Source organism: Eurypyga helias, unplaced genomic scaffold (assembly GCF_000690775.1).
Source record: "Eurypyga helias isolate BGI_N326 unplaced genomic scaffold, ASM69077v1 scaffold14103, whole genome shotgun sequence".
In the NCBI taxonomy this organism is placed as follows: Eukaryota; Metazoa; Chordata; class Aves; order Eurypygiformes; family Eurypygidae; genus Eurypyga; species Eurypyga helias.
This window is the reverse complement of record NW_010243496.1, coordinates 58,456-80,537: the sequence shown is the minus strand read 5'-3', so window position 1 is coordinate 80,537 and position 22,082 is coordinate 58,456. Positions and strand designations below refer to the sequence as shown.

Sequence of the window (22,082 nt, the reverse complement as noted above, 5' to 3'; positions counted from 1 at the left end):
CGGTAGAACGGTCCCGACGCTGGCTTCTTTCGGGAAGTGCTTTACACTCCACCAATCAGCTAAACTAAGACTGTACTTGCAGCCTGACCACAGCCCGGCGTGTGACAGAGGGCGCGCCGCGTGAGCTGCCTGGCAGCAAGGAGCAGGTCAGCGTTAGCGCTGCGTAACCGGCCGCTGCGCTCCCAAGTCCGAAAACAAGCTGGGGGAAGAAGCAAACGAATACAGGACACCTGGGCTGAGCTGAGTGATGCATCTCAGTTATGCCTTGCTCAGCTCCTGCGATGCGGTCAGCATCCTCAGATCACCGCTCCGCTGCGGTACAAAGGAATTCTCAAAAGCCGGCGCGTGCAGATAACAGGTAAGCGCTAGGCGAGGCGGCGTGAAACCTGCAGAGAGGGAGGAGCGGCTGTCCTCACCTGAAGCTCTGCGTGATGAACCTGGGCGGCTGCCGTGGCCACCTGATCCTCCAGCTCGGCCAGCTCAGACTCGGCAGTGACACTGTTGATCTTGCGCGCGGCGTCTTCCAGGTTGGTCAGCTGCCCCTCCAGCCCGTACACCGTGCTGGCTGTCAGGTACACCTGCGGGGCCAAGGCAGGGAGAGGCGTCAGCGATCCTGTTGTGTGAGCTCGGAGGTTTGGGCAGACTGCATCTTCCATGACACCTGTGAGCTTCCCTCCTTGCTAACCCACCACAGGGAGACCTACCTGGCAGAGGAAGGTCATGGGGGAATAATCTGAAAATACACATCCACAAAGAGAAGGGAGGCATGAGGTGGCTGCACTCCGAATTTCATAGGTGCTACAACAGATTTGTTCCAGATTCGCCAGCAAAAACAGAAGGCAGCTGAAAAGCTTGCTTTTTCTGTTTTTGATATTCAGTTGCGTAACGAAACCCCTCGGCCTCTGAGGGGAACTCAACCCATCGCACCTCACACCGAGCTCTGCTTATCGACACACATCTAATGCCTTCTGGCAATCCCAACTCTGCAGGAACAACTGTTCAGCAGCATATGGTTATTAACTTCTCTCAGAGTAACTGTGCTTACATGTACAGTTTTCCATCCCATCCTGCTCTCACCCAAATACCGCAGCCAAAACCTTGCTGCTTCCTGGCCCTTTGGCGTGAATCTGGGGGGGGTCAATAGACTTATCCGGACCACGTAAGAGAGAATAACAGACCTGATCATTTAGAGATCTTCCCTAAAACCAAACAACTTATATTCTGACCCACCTACAATACCTCTGACAACTGCAGGTCCAGGTTTCATGCTACGCTGTGTTTTATGTGTTTTTTCTTATTTCAAAAAGACATGTAAGGTACATGGCTGAATGGAGGTCTCTCGTTTCTAGAAAAGGCTAATTTTCAAGTGTTAGCTTTTAACATCCGTGCTTAAAAGCGTGCAGACCCATGTGCAGATACTACACCTTCTGCCTATTTACTAGATAGCCAAGAGATTGTTTCCACGAGGCTGGTAACAGCACAGTGGAAATGAAACATATATTCTGATTTTCCCCACTGGCAGCCTCACTCAAATAGCAGTAAAGACTGTGGTGCTGCAAAACCAACATGGATTACACATGCTCTGTGGCTGAGTTCATGATTCAAGGGGCAAGCAAACAGGATCTGAACCAGGTCCTTCAGCAGATACCTTCACTCCATACTTGTTTTCCACTCAAGCCGTTATTTCTGCCCACAATTCCCACATCATGCAGTCTTTTGACGTAACAGGCATTCAGGTAACATCTGGCCATGCTGTGACTTCATGGATCAGAAGTGGTGGAGAATGACTAGATTAAGAGGTGCTCATTATTTTTTATTTTATTATTGTTTCTTAATTGCTTGCAATAGGGTTTTTTTCCCTCTTTTTATCAGTTGTTTCAAGGCATAAATGTAGATACGTTTTTTTCATGAATGTTCAAGAAACAAATTCCCTACATCTTGTATGAACTGGATCTTGTAAGACCACAGCTTAATTGCAGGCATGAAATCTTTGAAAAATGCACCTAGAACAAATAAGTGATCTGATTTAACACTTTTGTTGAGGCACTTGGAGACACAGGTGGCCCATAAAGTTAACATGCTGACTTAAAACAGGAACACTTCTGCTTTTGTGGGTTTCAATTATTCTTTCTTAAATGATGCATCTTTGTGGTGTTAGGTACTAGAGCCATTTCAGATTAAAAGGTGATTTTTTTTAAAGTTACCCTATCCCATCTAAAAGCTCAGAGAAAGAAGGGAAAGGAACATTATGAGCAGAAGCATCTTCAGAAAGTTAGAGAAAAGACGCATTTAAATGCTGTCCCAAATTCTCTGCACAGTAAGTTGTACTTTTCAAGAAGGGGGGGAGGAAGAAATCTAAAGAAAATAGGTGTGATGGAAAAATGTGGGAAGGAAAGGTCATAAATGTTTTTGTACCTCAATCAGTCCCATTTGTTAAATTTTAATTTTACTGAATATTTTCCAGCTAGATCTAAATAAAAGATTTTTCTAAGGAATATTCTCTTTATCTGAACAATCCAATGTGCTTCCAAACAGCAACAGCCTAGCTGCAGGTCCCCACTCCGTTACGCCCTCATGCACACACTCACGTTCAGATTGCACAGACTTATTTTACCTTCATTTAGGTACGTACAGCTTCCACTAAAACCCACCTTGAGCTGGTACAGGTGGCCCTACATTTCCACACTGACGCATGCAGTCCCCACAATGCCAGAGAGAGGCGGAAACAAAGGAAGTGTCTGTATGCACCCTGATCCTCTTCCAAAATTTGCTGCCAAGAGGCAACACGCTGCTTGCAGGTATGCTGCCGGCTGCACTGGGAAAAATTACAGATGCCTGGATTTCTAAAGGGTCTTTACTACGGAGTGTGGTGATGAAATCTTGAAACAATGAAGTTTTCCTGTCTACTTCATACCCTGTGTGGGGGAGAGAGATGTAGGGTGGGGACACAGCAAGGCTGAGCTGGATGCCTTATGAATCACGCAGGGAGCTGAGAGAAGCTAAAGCAGAGACAGGCTGCAAAGAGGGCAACGCCAGAGCAAGAAAGGCTCTGCCTCAGTGCCTCTGCTCTGTGAGAAATGCTCGGCTCGAGTGAATGACCAGTGGCCATGGCACCACAGATGCCACAGCTCCCCAAGGATGGGAGGGATTGTTGGAGTGTAACTGGGGAAAAAATGCACCTCAGGTAGTTCACAACACAGTTCTCCACAGAAAAAAAAAAATTGGAGCCACTCTCACCAAACTGCTCTCAGTCCTCCTGAGGAATTGCTTAGTTTTCCTAAAGTTGTGGTATAGTCTGGACTTGGATTTTTGCTCACTCTCCTGCCAGATGCGTTCTGTGCTATTTGGAGCTTGGATGCTTTAGTATTTCATGGGGGAGAAGATCTCCAACTACTATTATTCTGAAAAAAACCCTGGAAGTTGTTGTGGGGGTGTACCTGTCACGTAAGAATGAAATGGGTGTTGTGGTAGGTGGCAAGAGGAAGACACTTTGCTCGCCACAAGCTCGAGCTGTATCCTTCTCCAGGCCCCTGCCCATTCTGCAGAGAGTCGTATCTCAGCTGCCACATGTCCAGCATCTCCTCAGCACATCCTCCCTTCATGCCCTCCCTGCCCCGCTGCGGGGGACTCCCAAGCCCATTTTCCTTGTTTGTTTTGAATTCCCCTCCCAGAGAGGAGCCAGGAGCACGGCTGCCACGTGGAAAGCCCCATGGTGGGGCATGTGCTCGTGGCTGTGGTGCCTCATGATGGAGGGCAGGAGATGCCAGCAGCCAGGAGAGTGTGTGGGAGTGAGGAGGAGCAGGAGCACCTCAGCTGGCACAGCGGGACCAAGGCGGAGCAGAGGTGGGAAGGAGAATTTTGCAGGTCAGGTTACCATTGGGAGCTGGTTGGGGAGGGGTGAAGGTGCCCTGGGGTGGGCTGGAGTGTGGGAAACCTTGGCTGGTCCGAGGGATTGGAATGTAAGCTTAATATTAACCTTGAGCAGATAACCGTGTACCCTTAAGGAGTCTGGAAAGTCCCGAGAAGAGCTGAGTAAACAAGAGCAAGGTACTGCCTCCGCAAGGAGAAGTTGTTTATCGAAGATGTAACAAAGAAGAGATCATCCTATCATGAACTGTTGGTCCTTTGAGTGAACCAATCATGTATGGACACACATTCTTAAGAAAGATATACAACGGGCTTGTATAAACAATAAAGGGTCCCTTTTTGGCCTTTGGCTTTGCTGCACGATTCCGTGCGTGTCGTGTCCGTCTCAACAGCGACACTGGAGGGCATCCTGTTGGTGTGGGCAGGGGCAAAGGTCTGAGATGGATAAGGTTTTGGAGCAGATGAGGTTAGGAGGGGTAGGATCTAGTTTAGGAGGCTCTGAATCGAAGCAGAGCTGGGAGACTGGAGCTCAGAGGAGGTGTGGTGAGAGGGACCAGGGAGTTGTGGGACCGGTGGGAGGGCTCCAGGGCAGGACAGGCCCAGTGCCAGGACTGGCTGATATTGCCATGGATTATGACGTCCCACTCAGTCCCTTGCCTGTGGCAGTTGTGGAACTGTGTTTCTGGGGAGGAAACTGATTTTATCCCCCAAGAAGAGATTCTGTCTGAAAATTTTCCAGGGCTAATGAAAACCAGTATCTATTTTCTTGAATTGGTCAGGATGTTATGACGGGACAGCCCAGATTCCTACGAGATTTTTAACAGCTCCTAATGAAGAGAAAAATCACTGAAACGCAATCAGTTAAATGTGGGAAGAAGAGAAAATCGAGAGTTACAAGTGCACCAACACCATTAAGTGGATACATAACCATTTCCGATGAGCAGTGACTTCCCCCTATGATGCAGCACTGCACTTCTCCCTGCAGATGACAGGTACTCATGAAAAAGGACGGATGATTTGGATGTGGCCAAACAAAGGTTTGTCTAATTCTGCTTCTCTAGCCTGCTCTTGTTAGCAGTGCGGCAGGCAGCCCCGGCTCCCTCTGTGCTCAGGGCAGGATGCTAGGGATGCGTGGACGGAGGAAGAGCTCCTCCACTTCCCTGTGTGACTGGGGCCATCCTTTCCCTCCTTGTCCTTACAGTAATGAGGATGCACCAGGACCTGGAGACAGGTGGTTTCAGGCAGGCACGGTGCAGCCACACAACCCCAGAGGTTCCAAGGGCTTAAATTAACTTAAGATAGGGATTCTAAAATTAATTGTAAACCCCAAAGCATCCAACTCTTCCCCACCCCCAAATATTTTAAAGTACACATAAAAAAACTCCCAACAACACAGCTCAGCACCCCTTTGAAACAGGAGTTTTCGTTCTGTCTGTGTATTTGTTTAATAACCCCAAATTAACTCTGATGCTGCCTACGCGCCTTCCCTTCTTAGCTGGTGCAAACACAGAGTGTGCAAACACACACGTCACACTTTCACATACTGTTCCACGTCCTTACGTTTTCCTCCAGTGTGGTGAGCTGCTCATCGAGTCTGACTGGGTCCGTCCCCAGTGGGAAGGTCCCTCTTCCCCTGTCCTGAATGTCAGCTGGGAAATCGCAGGGACCGGTGGATTCTGCTATCAGTTCTTCAGTGGCGTTGATGACTTTCAGGACTTCTGTAGATATGTTGCAGAGAGAGACAGCAGAGTACTTCTGTTGTGTTACAAGAGCAGACAGAAAAAACAATGGCATTAAATTAGCACGGAGGGGTTGTATGTAGAATGGCCTTGCGAATAGCTGCAGCTTTAGCCGTGCTAAAGCAATACACCTGGCTAGCTGCCGTCAACAGACACAAGAACTGTGTCAGGAAACTGGCATCTACTTCTCTCCCTCCCTTTTTCACATATGCACACTGCTACAGCCTGCAAAATAACATACATGTGCAATTCTTCTATAACCTGATTTCTACTGGAGGGATGGTCCAAATCTTACCCCAAAGGAGCACACAAATATCCAGCTTTAAAATCCAAGTGAGCTGGATAAGGCTATTTTTGCAACAGTGTTTTACACAGGTTTTAAAACACAATCTCCCTTTTTGGGTACTGGCAAACAGATGTGTAATCATCTGTCGCCATATCCACAAGTGCTATTGCACTGCAGCTGCAAACACGGGAGAGCAATCTTCAGCAGCCCTACGAGGACAGCATTTTACAAAGATGTTTGCTATGAATTATATGAAAAAGCCAAAGGTTAAGCTCTAAGTGTGTAAACACCTGCATCCTCACTTTTTTAAAAATTCAATTTAACATTTTTTTAATATTTATGAAATAAATGATATCAAAACCCAAGAAAAATGCAGTTTTACCCATTAAAAAAAACCCCAAAACCCAACTGTTAAGCCTTTTTATCACTGTTCCTTAATTTGTAATTAACTATCCTGATTACGATAATTCTCACAGAGCTTTAGGCTTCAGGACAAATCCTCTGATGGCAACAGAATTTCACCTGATGTACCTTCAAGTGTCAAGCTCAACATCCAAACTATACAGCTTGGAAAAGCTTGTTGAAGCCAATACAAATACTGTCACTGAATTTATATGCAATACCTTTAGCGCTGCCTTGCCGAAACGGAAGTGTGGGAAGTTTAGACCTAAATTTAGTTCATTCCTAAACCTGAAAATACTTCTGCATGTCAATTAGAGGCACACCCATCTGTAAATTTTTCCACAAACAAAATACCTGAGGATCAAACCCAAGGAAACAGTCTTTGGATTGTATATAGTAAATTCTATAGTATGGGAAAGTACAACGGATTAAAAATGTCTGTGTGTTATGTAAATGTTTTAATAATCAATACATCATCTGCCCTCCTAGGCAGGATATAAGAGAAATAACGTTCCTTAGCTTCACGCAAACCCTGGTGGGTTTAACTGGAAAACCTCTTTTATTATATCTTTCCTTTAATTAGCTGTTCGTTTTTATGTTAGATAAGACTTCTACCAAAAAAATGGTTTTTTATCTGCGTGTGCTCAATTGTTGTGTATCAATACATTAAGGCATCTTTAGCACTGTTACTTCTCTGAATGACACGAAATAATTAGACACATGAGATTAAAGGGAAGAACAAAGCAAATACAGTGTGCTACAGCACCCAAATCTTTAGCTTGTTAGCACAGCCAACACAGCCCTGAACAAGCAGGCTGAGGGCTCTCTTACTGAGAACAAATACTTGAACCCCATAAATAGCCTACTGTTTTTTCCATTTATTTTCACAAGTGCCAATTAGGTTAAAAACAGATCAATAATTTTATAGGACAGAAGAGGAAATCGATGTTACTTTGTTTTATTATATGTTTTTACAAGTACCTAATTCTTACTCTAGTCTATGAGTCGTGAACCAAAAAAAAAGATAAAGGCCAGACACTACATTTTCTTCATCATCTTCACTGATGTATGTTCTCCATTTCAAGAACTGTAGCTGCACTTTAGTGTTCATTATTTCTTAAATTTTTTTTATTATCCTTTGTAGTTAATGATGGATTTCCAAAAAAGATTAAATGAAATTAGAAAAAGGTGTTCTGATACCAGAATAAGAGAATCCATATTGGCATTTATTGCACATTACTACAAAACAGGGGTTTTTGGGTTTTGTTTTCCTGGTAAAGTGTTCTGAGATAGGATGATTTACGAAATCAAGATTTTGAGTAAAATATCCTACCTTCTTAATAGGTAATGGATAGGGGAAGAAGGAGAAGAGAGGAGAGGAGAGGAGAGGAAGAGGAAGAGGAAGAGGAAGAGGAAGAGGAGAGGAGAGGAGAGGAGAGGAAGAGGAAGAGGAAGAGGAGGAGGAAGAGGAAGAGGAGAGGAGAGAAGAGGAGGAGGAAGAGGAGAGGAAGAGGGAGAGGGAGAGGAGAGATTTTCTCGGTTGGAAGTGACCTACAACAATCACCTAGTCCAACTGCCTGACCAGTTTAGGGCTGCCAAAGTTGCAGCATATTATTAAGGGCATTGTTCAAATGCCTCTTAAACATGGACAGACTTGGGGCATCGACCACCTCTCTAGGAAGCCTATTCCAGTGTTTGACTACCCTCTTGGTGAAGAAACGCTTCCTAACGTCCAGACTAAACCTCCTCTGGTGCAGAAATGTGATTTTTAGCTTTTCTAGAATTTTGAGGTAAGCGGCAGACGCTGTTTGACTTTTAAACCCAAAGGTTTGCTTCCCATTAAACACTGCACAAGGCAGCTGGATGACTGTTGTTAAAGTGTGTGCATCACTCAGCGTAGCTCGATCCCAGCCTGCAGGTATTTAAACACAGAAGTCACAACGTTGAAGTTTTTCTTCAAGCTTGTGAAACATCCACTTTTATAGTATAACAAGGATACAGCACTAGAATGTAAACACCATAAAGAAATACATGGTAAGCAAAGCTGATTTTCCTTAGAGTGTATCTGAAGAGGAAATCTCCCCAAACTGAAGAGCACAAGCAATATTTCACTGTATTTAAATCTAAACTTTGTAAAAGTTTTCTGCTAAAGGACAGTTAGAACTCACAGCTTTAGTTTACAGAGAAGCAAGAAGAGATTAATGTTTGCCTGAGAGACATAAAATCAACATGTGGGGAGTTCAAGGGTTCTCAAATTGGGAAAAATCGTATGCTAAATTATGGTTTTGTTATGTTTTTATCTCTTTCTTTTGAGCAACTGTCAAAAGCTGTTAAAGCAGCTCATGTTCCAAAACAGGCAGTTTGCAAATCTAGTGGGGTACTCTAGATGTAATTATTTAACATGTGTAAGGAAAAATAAATAAATAGAAAGTGTGTCCTGGAGTTTTAGTGCTTCACAACCCTCTCCCCTCCCACCCACGTCAACTTAGGATTTACGAGGTTCCATAAAAATCACGTAAAATTCACAGACACACACACCCCAAGAACATCCCGGTAGGTAGACATTTCGAATCGCTCTAAAGACCTCTTGGCTGTCTAATTTATCTGGCCCGTGGAGGAAAGGTCATTGTCAACACCTACATGCGATTCAAAGAGACAGCTATCACGCCATGATGAAGTCTCTCGCATCTGTCTTGTCAAGCAAGTGAAAAGAACTAATATGGATGTGACAGATGCAGAAAGCAATCTCCGTTACACATATCTAGCACAGAAAGGCTGAGCGCAACCATTCTTCTCGAAACACTGGGATGCATTCTGATTTCGACTGCGCTGCCCTACTTCTGGATTAATACCACCCCTCCTGAGTTTGAAATCGAACCTGATCCAAATTTGAATGCTTCTGCTGGTAAAAAGAATCTCATTCTTTACTGAATTTGAGACTAAGAGTTTCATTGAATGAGGAAAACATGCCTTTGTTCTTTTTATGACAAATAATGCCCACACTCCCAAATACGTTGACGACGCAGTCAAAAGGAGATGGTCATTTGCCCTGAGTGCTTCGTGAGAGAGTTTTAAAACCAATGAAATGCTAAAAAAAATGTGTGTCTGCAAGCACAAATACATGTATGTGTGCACTGCATATAGCAAACAGCATCTTGTAAAACTTCTTTACTGTCATTTCCATGTGCAGTTGGACAGATGGAAAGGATTCCTGTTTTGCTGAAGATTATGTTTCAGTGGTTCGAGCTGACTCTTGCTGACAGCTATTTCCCTTCCCTTCCGTTGCCTGTCTTTCCTTACTGATGCTGCCAATATTTCCTTTGTTGTTCTACCTAAGGATGCTATACTGGAAGGTGCTGAGTTAACTGAAGCAAACGTTAAGTGTCCAAACTGCTGAGACTAGGTGAGCATTAAGTCCTGGTATGCACTCAGCAGCCTATGACATTTCCACAGCAATTTTCCTTTGCATGAACATTATTTCTTTTATTTTTAATGCTCCTAAAGTAGTTCTCTATCACTTGCACTGATTTTTTATCTACGTTGAACTCTGCCATTAGCATTTTCTCTTCCTTTCTACCATAATGTTATGCCATCATTAGGCTCTATTGAACCGACATGGGAGGCAGTGACTTGCAATTCAATAGAGAACAGCTGACATAACAGATCAAGGAGAGCAAGAAAAACTTTCCATCATTAGCAGCCCTGGAAGTACTGACCACATCCTTGACGACTTGTGCTATCGTTTTTAGTTTCAGTCTCGAGCTGTTCTATCACGCTGAGAGTCTCGTGCCTGTTTCAGTTGATACCCCTCGTTTTTTGGTAGGGAGTTGAGAAGTGCTGGGGAGAAGATGAGTTTTGCTTTGCCACTGGTTGATTCATCTTTTTAGAGAAACCTGGCTGCATCTAAACTTGACAAAACTAAAACCCAAACCTGCCTCCCTCATCTCCCCACCCTGTGAGAGTTCATTGTACGGCTTTGGGAAGAAAAGCCCACCAAAAGCCCATCTCCTTCACAGGCAGGCAAAATCTGGGACACTGGACAAGTCACAGTGTGGGAGGAACAGAGACATCAATCCCCAGCTATCAACAGCAGTCGTCAACCCTGACCCTCAAAAGACCTTTGGCCTAGAAGAGAGCCCTAACCACTCATGACCACAAAGACTGGGAAAGAAAGCTAAATTTGCTTTGATATTTGATGGAAGACAAGCATACTATGCGAATCACTTTTCTGTGCTAGTTTAAGACTTCCCGCCTTAACATCAATAACTTCATTTCTGGGCACTCATTTAGAAAACGAAAGCTAAATTATCTTAGAAAGTGAGCTATTATTCTACTGGTATTCTCCAAAGTATGACACAGAGAAATAGAGTCTCTTTTTTTGACTGTGCTAGGTAATTCTGACTATTAGATTTTTGTTAACAAATTCAATCCACTGTCCTAACGTAGTCACAGACGTTAGTTCTAATAATTTGTAATGCCTCATATCTAGAGCCAAGTTGCCTATAAACATGAGACAGGAAATTATTTTCCAAGTGGTGAAATATTATGATTTGAGATGGAAATGGATGTATTTACATCTTTAAATCTGCACAGCATTCTGTAGGAGCATCTATAATGGACACAGGCTGATGGCGTCGCACAAAGGGAAAAATATTTTCTCTTGAAAATCATCCTTGATATTTTCACTAAAGAAAACCAAGATGCTTAAAATGTGATTAAAAGTCATAGTACAAAATTTAGTTCTGAAAGTAAAGAAAAAAAAAAGTGAGAGGAGTGTTTTGCTGAATTAAGGATCAGCTTTGACATAAAAAAGTGATTCTTATTTTATGACTAAGTGAGTGCTAAGGAATTACTTTGCTTACCACTACGTATGACATACTAAAAATAGCAAGTATTTTAAAAAATAACATAAACATAAATTTGCTCAGGGAATAAAATGAAAATCTGTTTTAAGATCTGATTCTCATAAGCTGAGACTTAGATAGCACAGAACATGAAACTTCTTCCCACCCAGATGAATGGTAAGCAATAGACACTTGCAGCAAAGTGAGAAAGTGCCTACTCACTGTGTACAATCTTTACAATGAATTAAGGGTTTTGTTTATTTTTTTAAAGTGGGATCTTAGAAAGATTTTTGAAGACCACTGTGTCAGAAACAGCTAAAAATCTTATTGCTGAAATGAAATCTTGTATTTTTTCCTTCCATATTTCTTAATATAGGTGAGTCCAGGAGAATAGGAAGCTCATACACCTTACCTTTATGTTCTGTTGTTCTTAACTGATAAAAGCAAATTCTCAACACAAGGCCAAATAAGAGAGTCAGTCTGCTCCACGTGTCTACTTCATGCTCATCACTCCCATCGTAACACGGGGCAGTTTTCTGCAATGATTACTGTGGCCAGAAAGTATGGTTTTTCTTGCCTGATATTTCCAAGAAAAAAATTTGAGTTTGAGAATTTTGCTTGGGAAATGTAGAAACCCTCAATATCACTTTACAGCATCTCTTACTATGTAAGAGATGGAAGAAGACACAGACAAAACAAAGCATTCTCACCTGCTGCAATACAGTGGATAAAAACTGCAGCTTTAAATGAAGATCAAAAGCCTTTTGTTTTTCCTAGATAGTGCGAAAGCAGTTAAATAAAAAGGCAGAAAAGTTATATTAACAGCTACAGAAGTTAACATTTGTATAGGTTCAGACTTACAGAGCACTTTAGGATCAACAGCAAGGATAAAGAAACTAGCAAATATAAAATACCGTAAAATTTAGATTTTACATTTATTGCTAAAATATTTAAAAGAAATCAATACCTCATTTATTTCTGTTTGTGGGGCTTAGCTTAACAGATCTAATTAACACAGATATCACAAATGACGTAATTGTTTATAAAATGAAACAGATGGGAAATACTGATTTCCACCATCACAAAACAAATCGGCACTAGCAATAGAAAAAGACATTTGCAGCAGCGTTAAGAAAAAAGAAAAGCCAGCTACCTTCAATTTTTGGGTCTACAGGATTACAATTTGGACACTGTGCATGTTTCTTGCTACAAAAGGGTCTGTGCCTCAGTCGTGCCACAGTCAGATGCCCACACTGGAAACACCTGGGCTGAGTTAAGAAAGATGTTTTGTGCCAAATCACTTCCTACTCTTCACTGCTGTCCCTCTCCTGGACTTCACTGTCCCAGAATGAAGTAACACCCTTCATATTATCACTCTCCAGTGTCAAGTCAGTAGCCTTACCTTGATCCCCTTAATTTACTAAAGTCTATTTAAACTAAACTGACTGGTTTTGCCTTGAAGTAATGACAGCACCCCACCCTGTTGCCTGTGCTGTGACAGAAGTACCACCCAGCTGAGGAGCAGCCTTTCCATGAAACTCTTCCAGTTAGGTCTGAAAGAGCTCATCTGTCACTGCCAAGTCTCTGGGCTGCCTACAAAAGAAGACATGAACGTAGTAAACTTTGTTACAGTCTACTTCCCCCCATTTTTTTTTACAGCAGCTTGCACTAATCTTCACTGATTTACTGTATCTGTAAAACGGCTTTTACATTTTCTTCTTATGTAAATAAATGTTGGGTGACCAGAGAACTGAAGATGCCCACTGCACACATGCTGGACAGAGCTGGCTTGCGCATGCACGCACCTAAGCGTCGAATCTGAGACTGGAAGAATCTTGTGTAGAAAGACGCTGCACTCCCCATGTGAAGCCAGCTGAAATCTTAACTATTCTGCACTTCTCCAGGTAGATTCAACAGGGCGTAGATTCTGTTTCTTAAACACAGGCAGAAAAGGTGCAGTTTGAAACAGCTTGAATCACAGAATGGTTTGGGTTGGAAGAGACCTTACAGACCATCTAGTTCCAACCCCCCTGCCATGGGCAGGGACACCTTCCACTAGGCCAGGTTGCTCCAAGCCTCATCCAGCCTGGCCTTGAACACTTCCAGGGATGGGGCATCCACAGCTTCTCTGGGCAACCTGTCCCAGTGCCTCCCCACCCTCTCCGGGAAGAACTTCTTCCTGATATCCAATCTAAACCTCCCCGCTTTCAATTTAAACCCATTACCCCTTGTCCTGTCACTACAGGCCCTTGTAAAAAGCCCCCCTCAGCTTCCTTGTAGGCATTTTTTAAGTATCTAAGGATTTTCAAACAATGCTGTTAGATATGATAGAGACTTGGGAGATGCATGTTTCTTCTGGACTAGTAGCTTAAGGCCCTGTGGGACAACCTAGGGCACGTCAGATGAACTATCTATATCCATATCTATGCAACTGTATTGAGCCCAGAAAGCGGGAACACAAACATCACTGGGCACTTTTGAAAACTTAAAAAAAAAAAGTTTATGGTCTCAAAGCAATTTTTGCTTGAAACCAAAGACTCAGATTTTGATAAAATGAACTTAGGATCAACTTAATTTTACATACTAAAGACCAATAAATAATAGTAAAAACACAGGAAAAATCTCTATAATGGGATGTTTGTCCAGCAAACTTCTTCATCCTCAGTTTAAAACTGAACATGTACTTGACTGCTTTGTTGAACTGAGAACTTAAAACTTTGGATCCATGAGCTGGATGTGAAGATTGAAGTCTCATACCTCTTTTAGAAGAAAAAGCCACTGTTTCAGCTTCCTGAACCAAATATTTTTTTTCACTGCTGCCATTCAAATTCCTGCCCTTAGATTATCTGCAGTTCGTAAATCTTAAAGATCACTTTTTACAATGCTGCCCGCATTCACTTTTCAATCCTGGACATTGGAAGACTGCCCAGATAATTGACATAATAAATGCCATGATCCACCAAAATACAAGAATTATTCTGAGCATCTTGCATACAACAGAGAGAAACGACACACAGATATCTTCTGAGTTGTTAACCCAGGAAGATGTCATTGTATTACACTGTTCAGCTTTATCAGCACAGTAGTAGCACTGCAGTACAGCTACTCTGCTTATGCTACTACATAACAGGCGTCAATCTCATACCAGTAGTCACAAAGTGCTACTGGTGAAAGATGTTGAGATGTACTCTCTCAAAATAAAGGATATAAGCCTCTGGCACAAGTACACATGAAGACAATGCTTGTAGCACATACTTCCCGCAAAATAAAGCTTTATAAAACCTAAGATGAATATAATGTTTCTAGAGAATGAAGGCATAAATATTTTATGGAAAGAATATTTATGCTCTTATTCATACTGTCAAGGAACTCGGGAGGTTTCACTTAGGGAACAGGATCCCACTGTGCTACTGAACACGGTAAGAGCCATCGTGTGCCTAGTCATGTCAACGGAAACCAGCAGGATTCAAACAAAGTTACCAAACCTTGGTTGTAAGGTACTCTGAGAAGAAGTAAAGGGATTAAAAGAAACTCCTTGAGTACACGGCACGTTGCATCAAGCTAACGCGCAGAGGAGAGAAGCTCAGTGTTGCTACTGAAGTTGAACTCAACTTGCTTATTTGCATCTCTTGAGTAAGGAGGAGCACAAAGTAGGAGACCAAACAAGGTTTTAGCATCAAAACCTGATGTAGTTGTTTTGTGGGGCAATTTGCGATGATAGCAGGGGCTATTCTGCTGTTTTAAACAGTACCTCCATAGTTTCTGATAAGTGGTCACAGTGACAGACTGTATTCAATATGCTGTCTGCATTAGGCACTGCTGAAACTGCTTTTTCTAGAATATAAATCTGGGGCATACCATGAAACAGACACCCGGCCTATCCATCTTCATGAAAGTGTTAAAAAGGAGGAGAGAGGATAGAGGAGAGCAAGAACTAAATACATCCCGTTTATCCTGCTTGCCACTCTCAGGATCAGTGCCGTCAAGATACTTCCAAGGGGATTTATATTTTGCTTTTTTCTTTAGGTATTTGGTTCATGTTGGGGAAGGGGTTGGGTGTGTCTGAAGCAGAAAAAAAAAACCAAAATAACAAAACCAAACCAGAATAACAAGGCAGAAAGAACTGTGCAAATCACTGTGCTGGTGCAAGATGCTTCCCTAACACAACAGCTGCACACTGAGATTTTTGGGTTGTTGACACCCGAAGTCTAACTCAGCCTGAGCACAGATGACTCCACGGCCTTTCATTGCGCAACTGAGACAAGCTGGGTTTTCAGGGGTCTGAATACCCCCAAAACACCATGAACTACTTCTGTAGCTTAACAGGCACAAAATGCTATCTAAAAACCAATGCGCTGTAGAGCTATGTTTGTTTTAGAGAGCTGTGAATCTCCACAAGACCATTTTAGGCAATCACAAACTTAAAAATGTTGAAAATGATTGTCCTAAAGGTCTAAGCGGATTTAAGTCTAATGCATAAAATTATCTTGTCTTAATTAATACTCACCTAAATCCCCAAGTATCCCACATGAACTCAATAATTAATTCAAAAGTCAGCATTTTCAAACTTGTCTCTTAAAGGCAGACATATAACTGAAGTAAGAACTGAGAAGCCGTAAATGCCCAACTTCACCTAACTCCCCACTCAAGACGTGCCAATTCTTGCCCTAGCTTCAAGTCCTAATATACTAAATGCCCTTTTTAAAGCATCAGCTCAACATGTGATTATATGAAATTCCCAGCCTCCATTAAAAAGATTTTTAAAGGTGCAGACATGTGAAAGTCAGATTTTCATGAGCACCAGGTGTTTAATTTCCAGTAATTCAATAAGCCATATATGTTTTTTGAAATCTTATTCTATGGGCAGGTGTACTGTAACTAAAAATTCTTTGTGACTTAAGGTTGTGTAGTGAAAATAGTTGATTACTGCTCCTGACCGATTACTGCTTCTATACTTATCCACCTCTGCAAATGGAAACATGAACATCTGGACAACATCTGCTGACTGGATGTGGCACCATTCTTGGTCTCATCCTGGGCGCCTGGCCAGTGTTCAGGGTGGGATTGATAATAGGAGCATAACACACGATTTGTGCCAAAAAGACTTAGGTGTTTGTGACTTGCTATAAAAGCGGGAGACCCCCAGGCTGACTCCTGAAGCCTCACTTATGGGTGGACACACCGCGTAGGACTTCCCCAGTTACCGAAGTTCTCCAGGGGCCAGCTGCCGAGGGGTTTCCCAGCTGAACTGTGAACACAAATGATGGTTTTGAGGTGGTAATTGGTGATGTATCCCTGTCTTAATCACTTTACAGTAGTGAACTGGTGTGTCGCTGTTCTGCTTATCTTTCCTTTCTAATTGGTGCATCGTTATTCTGCTTTTGTTTTCTTTTTGGTTGTTGCTATGATATATATAGAGAATAAAACATATTAATTGTTATATATTAAGCTGGAGTCTGTATTTTTACCTGGAATCCCACCATTCAGCAAGACAGGTTGCGAATTTGTTCCAGAACAAACTTGTGAGAATAGAAGACTAAAGGCTAACAAAGACAGGCAGCATGGCTAAAATACAGCCAAGATGGCTAAACCATGGTATTTAATTTGTGTTCAGGAGCTCAAACTAAATTGTGGGCACTTCAGCTCTCATTTTAATGGCCCAGAATTAGTGCTTCTGTTTACCTAATTAGAAACTTGATGCCCAGGTGATGTCTGGGTCTCTGCCTGAGAACATTGTGCCATTCTGAAAGTTCTGTAATTCCTCACATGTGCATTCTCCAAAAATCCTGCTTCTTAAAGAGACAGCATATTGGGACGTCTGGTTTTTAAGGCATCTAAAATTACCAGTTTCCTGAAAATATGTTTTCTATGTGTGTCTCCATTGAGGCATACCATCTAGTCATCTTGAAGTTACTGCATGTTTTATGAGTTTAGCTATGTCTTTGGTATAATACACCATCATAGAATCACAGAATGGTTTGGGTTGGAAGGGATTTTAAAGATCATCTTTAGTCCCAACCCCCTGCCATGGGCAGGGACACCTTCCACTAGACCAGGTCATCCTCAGTATTTCAGTATAAGATGTTGGTCAGACACCTTTCCAAAGAGAAGGCACGCACAAGTAGATTTTAAATCACCTTTAAGGGCAACTACCAAGAATAAGAATGAAAGCAGCCTGCTTGGTTCTTTACAGCTGGAGCAAGTTCCGCTATCAATTCTGCTGAAGTCATGACCATGAATAGTAGTGGGATATTTTAGTTTCTTTACTATAGACAGAAAGAATATATACTGCAACCATGAATGACTAAGACTTTTTTTCATCCAAACCGTTAAAGAATTAAGAACTCCAAGCATTCCCTTTTTGCTGAACATCGTATGTCACTCTTCTTTTCATCTTAAACTTTTACTGAATAAAAACAATACTAATCTTCACTTTATCTCAAATAACTGACATAAAAATGTTAAAGAAACAATAAAATTTGAGGAACCAACTAGTACTACTTGAAGATGCATGAAGATGAATAAGTACACCAGAAAAGACACATTTGACACGTTCTGTGCTCAGCTCACTACATAGCAGCATTTCAGAAATTTAATTCTGGACTTCAATTGCATCATGTTATACCCTAGCTAGCCTATATATCCTGCTCAGTAATTTGATATTGCTGGTTTGTCTTTATAAACCAAAGACAAGCTAAATTGAATGCTGCTAACAAGCACTGGTGATAAAGCTTGTATTTGATTTCCTTAGAAAGATTGTGTGTACATCATGGAGGTATTTGCACACTTGATGACGAAGGCACTTACACTGCTGTGTAGTCCATGGCTAAATAACTCAGAATCAGAGAGTCATGGAACACTTAAGTTTAGAAAGTACCTCTGGAGATTGCCTAGTCCAACCCTTCTGCTCAAAGCAGGGTCAACAAGATCAAGTTGCCCAGGGCTGTGTGCAGTCAAATTCTGCCAAGGACATAGACTCCACCATCCTGGTGGGAAACCTATTCTAGCATCTGACCACCCTCACAGTGAAAAAGCTTTGTATGTTCAGATGGAAACTCTTGTATTTCGGTTTGTGCCCACTGCTTCTTGTCCTGCCAATGGGCATAGGTGAGAAGAGTCTGATTTCTGCTTCTTTCGCTACCACCCCCTCATCAGGTATTTATACTTAGTGAAGAGATCCTCCCTGAGCCTCCTATTCTCTAGGCTAGACAATTCCAGCTCTCTCAGCCCCCTCTCATATGATATGCCCCAATCTTTTAATCATCTCTGTGGCCCTTCACCAGACTCACTTCAGTATGTCCATGTATCCCTTGTACTGGGGAGTCCAGAAACAGGACACAGCGCTCCAGAAGTGGCCTCACGAGTTATTGAACAGAGGGGAATAATCACCTCCCTTGATCTGCTGAATGCTGGTGACCACCTTTTCTGCAAGTGCGCGTTGCTGGCTGATGTTCAACTTGGTGTTTACCAGAACCCCTGTGTCCTTTTCTGCCTTCAAAGATGAACAACAGTGGCCTCACAACGACATGGGCCAGTTCCGTCAGCTCTTGGAAGCGCACCCCTGTTGGATGCCATGCACTTGTGTATGTCCCATTTGTTGAAATATTTGCTAACCTGATCCTCTTCTACCAAGGGTAAGTCTTCGCTGCTCCAGACTTTCCCATAGGTCTCAGGGCCTGAGATTCTTGAGGGCAAATCTTACCCATAAACTGAGGTGAAAACAATGTTGTGTAACTTAGCCTTTTCCATGTTCTGTGTCACCAGGTCACTAGTCAGCCCTGCTTTTCCTCACCTGCCTTTTGCAGCTGATATGTCTATAGAAGCCTTTTTCATTTCCCCTTGTGTGCCTCATCAGATTCAACTCCAGGTGGACACTGGAGTGTGTTCAACTCCTGTGCACTTGGACAATGTCTCCATCGTTCACGTGGGTCACTTGATCCTGTTCCCACCTCCTGAGGTATTAGTTCTTTATATCATTTGAACCAAAAACCTTTCAAATGATGAAAAGATTTCCTTTAGGGAGGTGTCCACACCCTCTGTCAAAGCTGAGCTGCTGTGCAGACAAGATCCCAGGAAACGAGTCAAGACAGGAAGCAGACAACAGTGAGCCTACGTGGACCTAAGGGATAAGGGTGCCTGGCTGGCAAGGGGCAGCGCTGGGCTTTTACAGCACCAAATACAAGCACACCACATGATCTGAAGAGAAATTCAGAGGCAGAAAGGGAAGAGAGCAGATGGTAAGTCCTGTGGAGTGACACTGAAATCCGGTATCTCATTGTCAGGGTGAAATGGCACAAACGGAGGATCTCTGGAATATGTCACTACAGAGAGAGGCCTGCTAGCTGACAAAGTAACAGGGTTGGAAAGCTTCAAAGAAGCACAGAATATTCCAATAGAGGAGCAAAAGAAGAATCTATGACATTGGAATGAACCACATGACATTAAAAAGAGGGGAGCAGATAAAAGGACTGCAAAAGCCACTTAAAGCAGCTGGTTAGCAAGGAGGAAAAAAGGAGATCTGGATATGTTTTCAAATAAAAACATATAAGCCAATTCTCAGTCAGTACAAACTGACATAATTCCATTACTATCAGTCACTTAACAGGTTTTTTACACCAGCGACGTTCACTGCTGTGAATTGACCCAGGAGGCTCACAGGGATGAAACACACAACTGAAGATTTACCTGCACAAGGGTTGCAGGCTCAGACCCAGCGTAAAGCACCTCGGTTTGTTTGAAGCAACTATGTTTAATTTTCTAACCACGTTTCTCTTTCTGGCTTCTAACTTTCACCATACTGCCCCCACCCCTTTACAACAACCACCTACCTTTTTTAATTCTTCCTGAATGCTTCCGCTGTTCTCCTCCGAGGACAAACTCTCCTTCTGGTTTTCAGGGTCTGTTCTAGGTTCTGACTCCTCGTCTTCACCAGATGATGTTTCCTTGTCACTCATTTTAGCAGCAAGCTGAAATAACCTGGATTTAAGCTCCTCCTCCATAAGGTCAGGCTTGATATTATGATGGTGATCCTCACTGCTTATATCCGTTTCTGACAAATCCTCGAAGTCCTACAAAACAATCACAAGGTGTAACTACTGGATAGGCACAGAAAGAAAACCAACCAGCTTCCTAGAAAAGTAAAGGTATGATCACTCTGCAGGGAAGCTAGAAAGAAAGCACACTAAGTGTGCTGATAAAAAATAACTTGTCTTTACAGAGGAATGCCAGTAAACCCACACCTGTTGGGCTTCTCATTCCTGCTTGGTTTTGTATTACATAGAGAGGAACTACCAAAATAATTATGTATCTGCATGCAACTAATGAAATAAAATGCCTAAATGGCAACCCCCATTCCCAGCACTTCACTGCCATCACTCTCGGGCACGGCGCAGATGAAGGGCAGTGTGGGAACAAAACACCTTGTCACCTGGCAGTTTTGTCCAGTTTTCGGTTGAAAGCTGCACTGGAGATCCCTGGCTGCTTGGTCTTGAGCAATATCTGTTTTTTTCCTAATGACTATTGGAAACAAGCTTTGAAAAAACCTTTCTTTCATTGCAGCGTGGTGCTCCACATTTTCAGCTTTCCCAGTTATTATTTACATAGGTGGATCCTCTACTGCGATGATTATTTTCCAAACACCAACCTCCTTGGAATAGGTTCAATCTTTAGGAGCACCTTCTTTTCTTACTCTTGGATCCTTCAAGGTGGGAAGTACTTGGAGGCTCAGTTAAGTACAGTGGGTGTCACAGACTCGACCACAAGTTGGAGGCTCAACAGAAGGAAAGCAAAATCTTCTTACAAGTCTGTGTAGTAGGGTGCCTGCCCAACATGTGGAAAGGGGGATATTTTTGTCAGCCCTTGCAGGAAATCTGAAAATATCTCACGATTGTTCCAAAAACTAACATCCAGATTTTCTGGATCTGTGTTATCTGATTAGGATCCAATTCCCTCTGATTTCCACTACAGTCCACGGAAAGAGACAGGCTCCCAGAGCAACCTGCTCCACCTATAGCATGAACTGCCTTCTGGAAATGTTCTTCTCACCCTGCTCACTGCTACGAGAAAGCTTTGAATCATTAAACGCTTTGATTAGTGCTCCAGTCAAGTCCGTAAAGCAAGGTAGAATTACATGGTTTTAGAAGTGATGAATTCATTGAAACGGAGCATAATCATGTCAAAACCACCCAGAAGGAGGCTCTGAAGAACGCAGCCTGGGACCAGAAGGGGTAGGCACATCACAGCGGGCCTAAGAGGATGTTTTGGAGCAATTCTTAGATAGGAAATTATTCCTATTGGCCTTACAGTCTCCTACCATGAAAGGACCACGGAGATGATCAGAGGGCTGGAGCCGCTCTCCTATGACAAAAGGCTGCGAGAACTGGGCTTGTTCAGCCTGGAGAAGAGGAGGCTCCGAGGAGACCTCATTGCAGCTTTCCAGTATCTGAAGGGGGCCTACAAGGGTGCTGGGAGAGGACTTTTTACAAAGGCCTGTAGTGATAGGACAAGGGGTAACAGGTACAAATTGAAATCAGGGAGGTTTAGATTAGATGTCAGGAAGAAATTCTTCCCACAGAGGGTGGTGAGGCACTGGGACAGGTGGCCCAGAGAAGCTGTGGATGCCCCATCCCTGGAAGCGTTCAAGGCCAGGCTGGATGAGGCTTGGAGCAACCTGGTCTAGTGGAAGGTGTCCCTGCCCATGGCAGGGGGGTTGGAACTGGATGGGCTTTAAGGTCCCTTTCAACCCAAACCATTCTATGATTCTATGATTCTATGACAAGATACTGCTGGAGGGACGAAAAGCTGTGTTCTCTCTGCCATTCATTTGGAAATACATAAACAGGAGATTTGCTCTGCACAGCTACTCTCTCCGCAGCCGCAGCAGCAGTATTTATGGATGGACCAATTACCTCTGGCTCTCACAGAAGACGTCAAGCCTGACAACTC

At 42.9% G+C, this 22,082-nt stretch overlaps 1 protein-coding gene across 1 annotated transcript in view; it reads right to left on the bottom strand.

The window, feature by feature from the left end:
* MYRIP (myosin VIIA and Rab interacting protein) overlaps positions 1–22,082 on the bottom strand; it is a 51,872-nt gene that overhangs the window by 3,119 nt on the left and 26,671 nt on the right. Inside the window, exons 9-11 of the mRNA XM_010149450.1 lie at positions 19,967–20,197; positions 5,428–5,622; positions 417–578 (exon numbers count right to left, since the gene is read on the bottom strand). Coding sequence (XP_010147752.1) covers positions 417–578; positions 5,428–5,622; positions 19,967–20,197 — 588 coding nt within the window. The remainder of the gene's footprint in view (positions 1–416; positions 579–5,427; positions 5,623–19,966; positions 20,198–22,082) is intronic.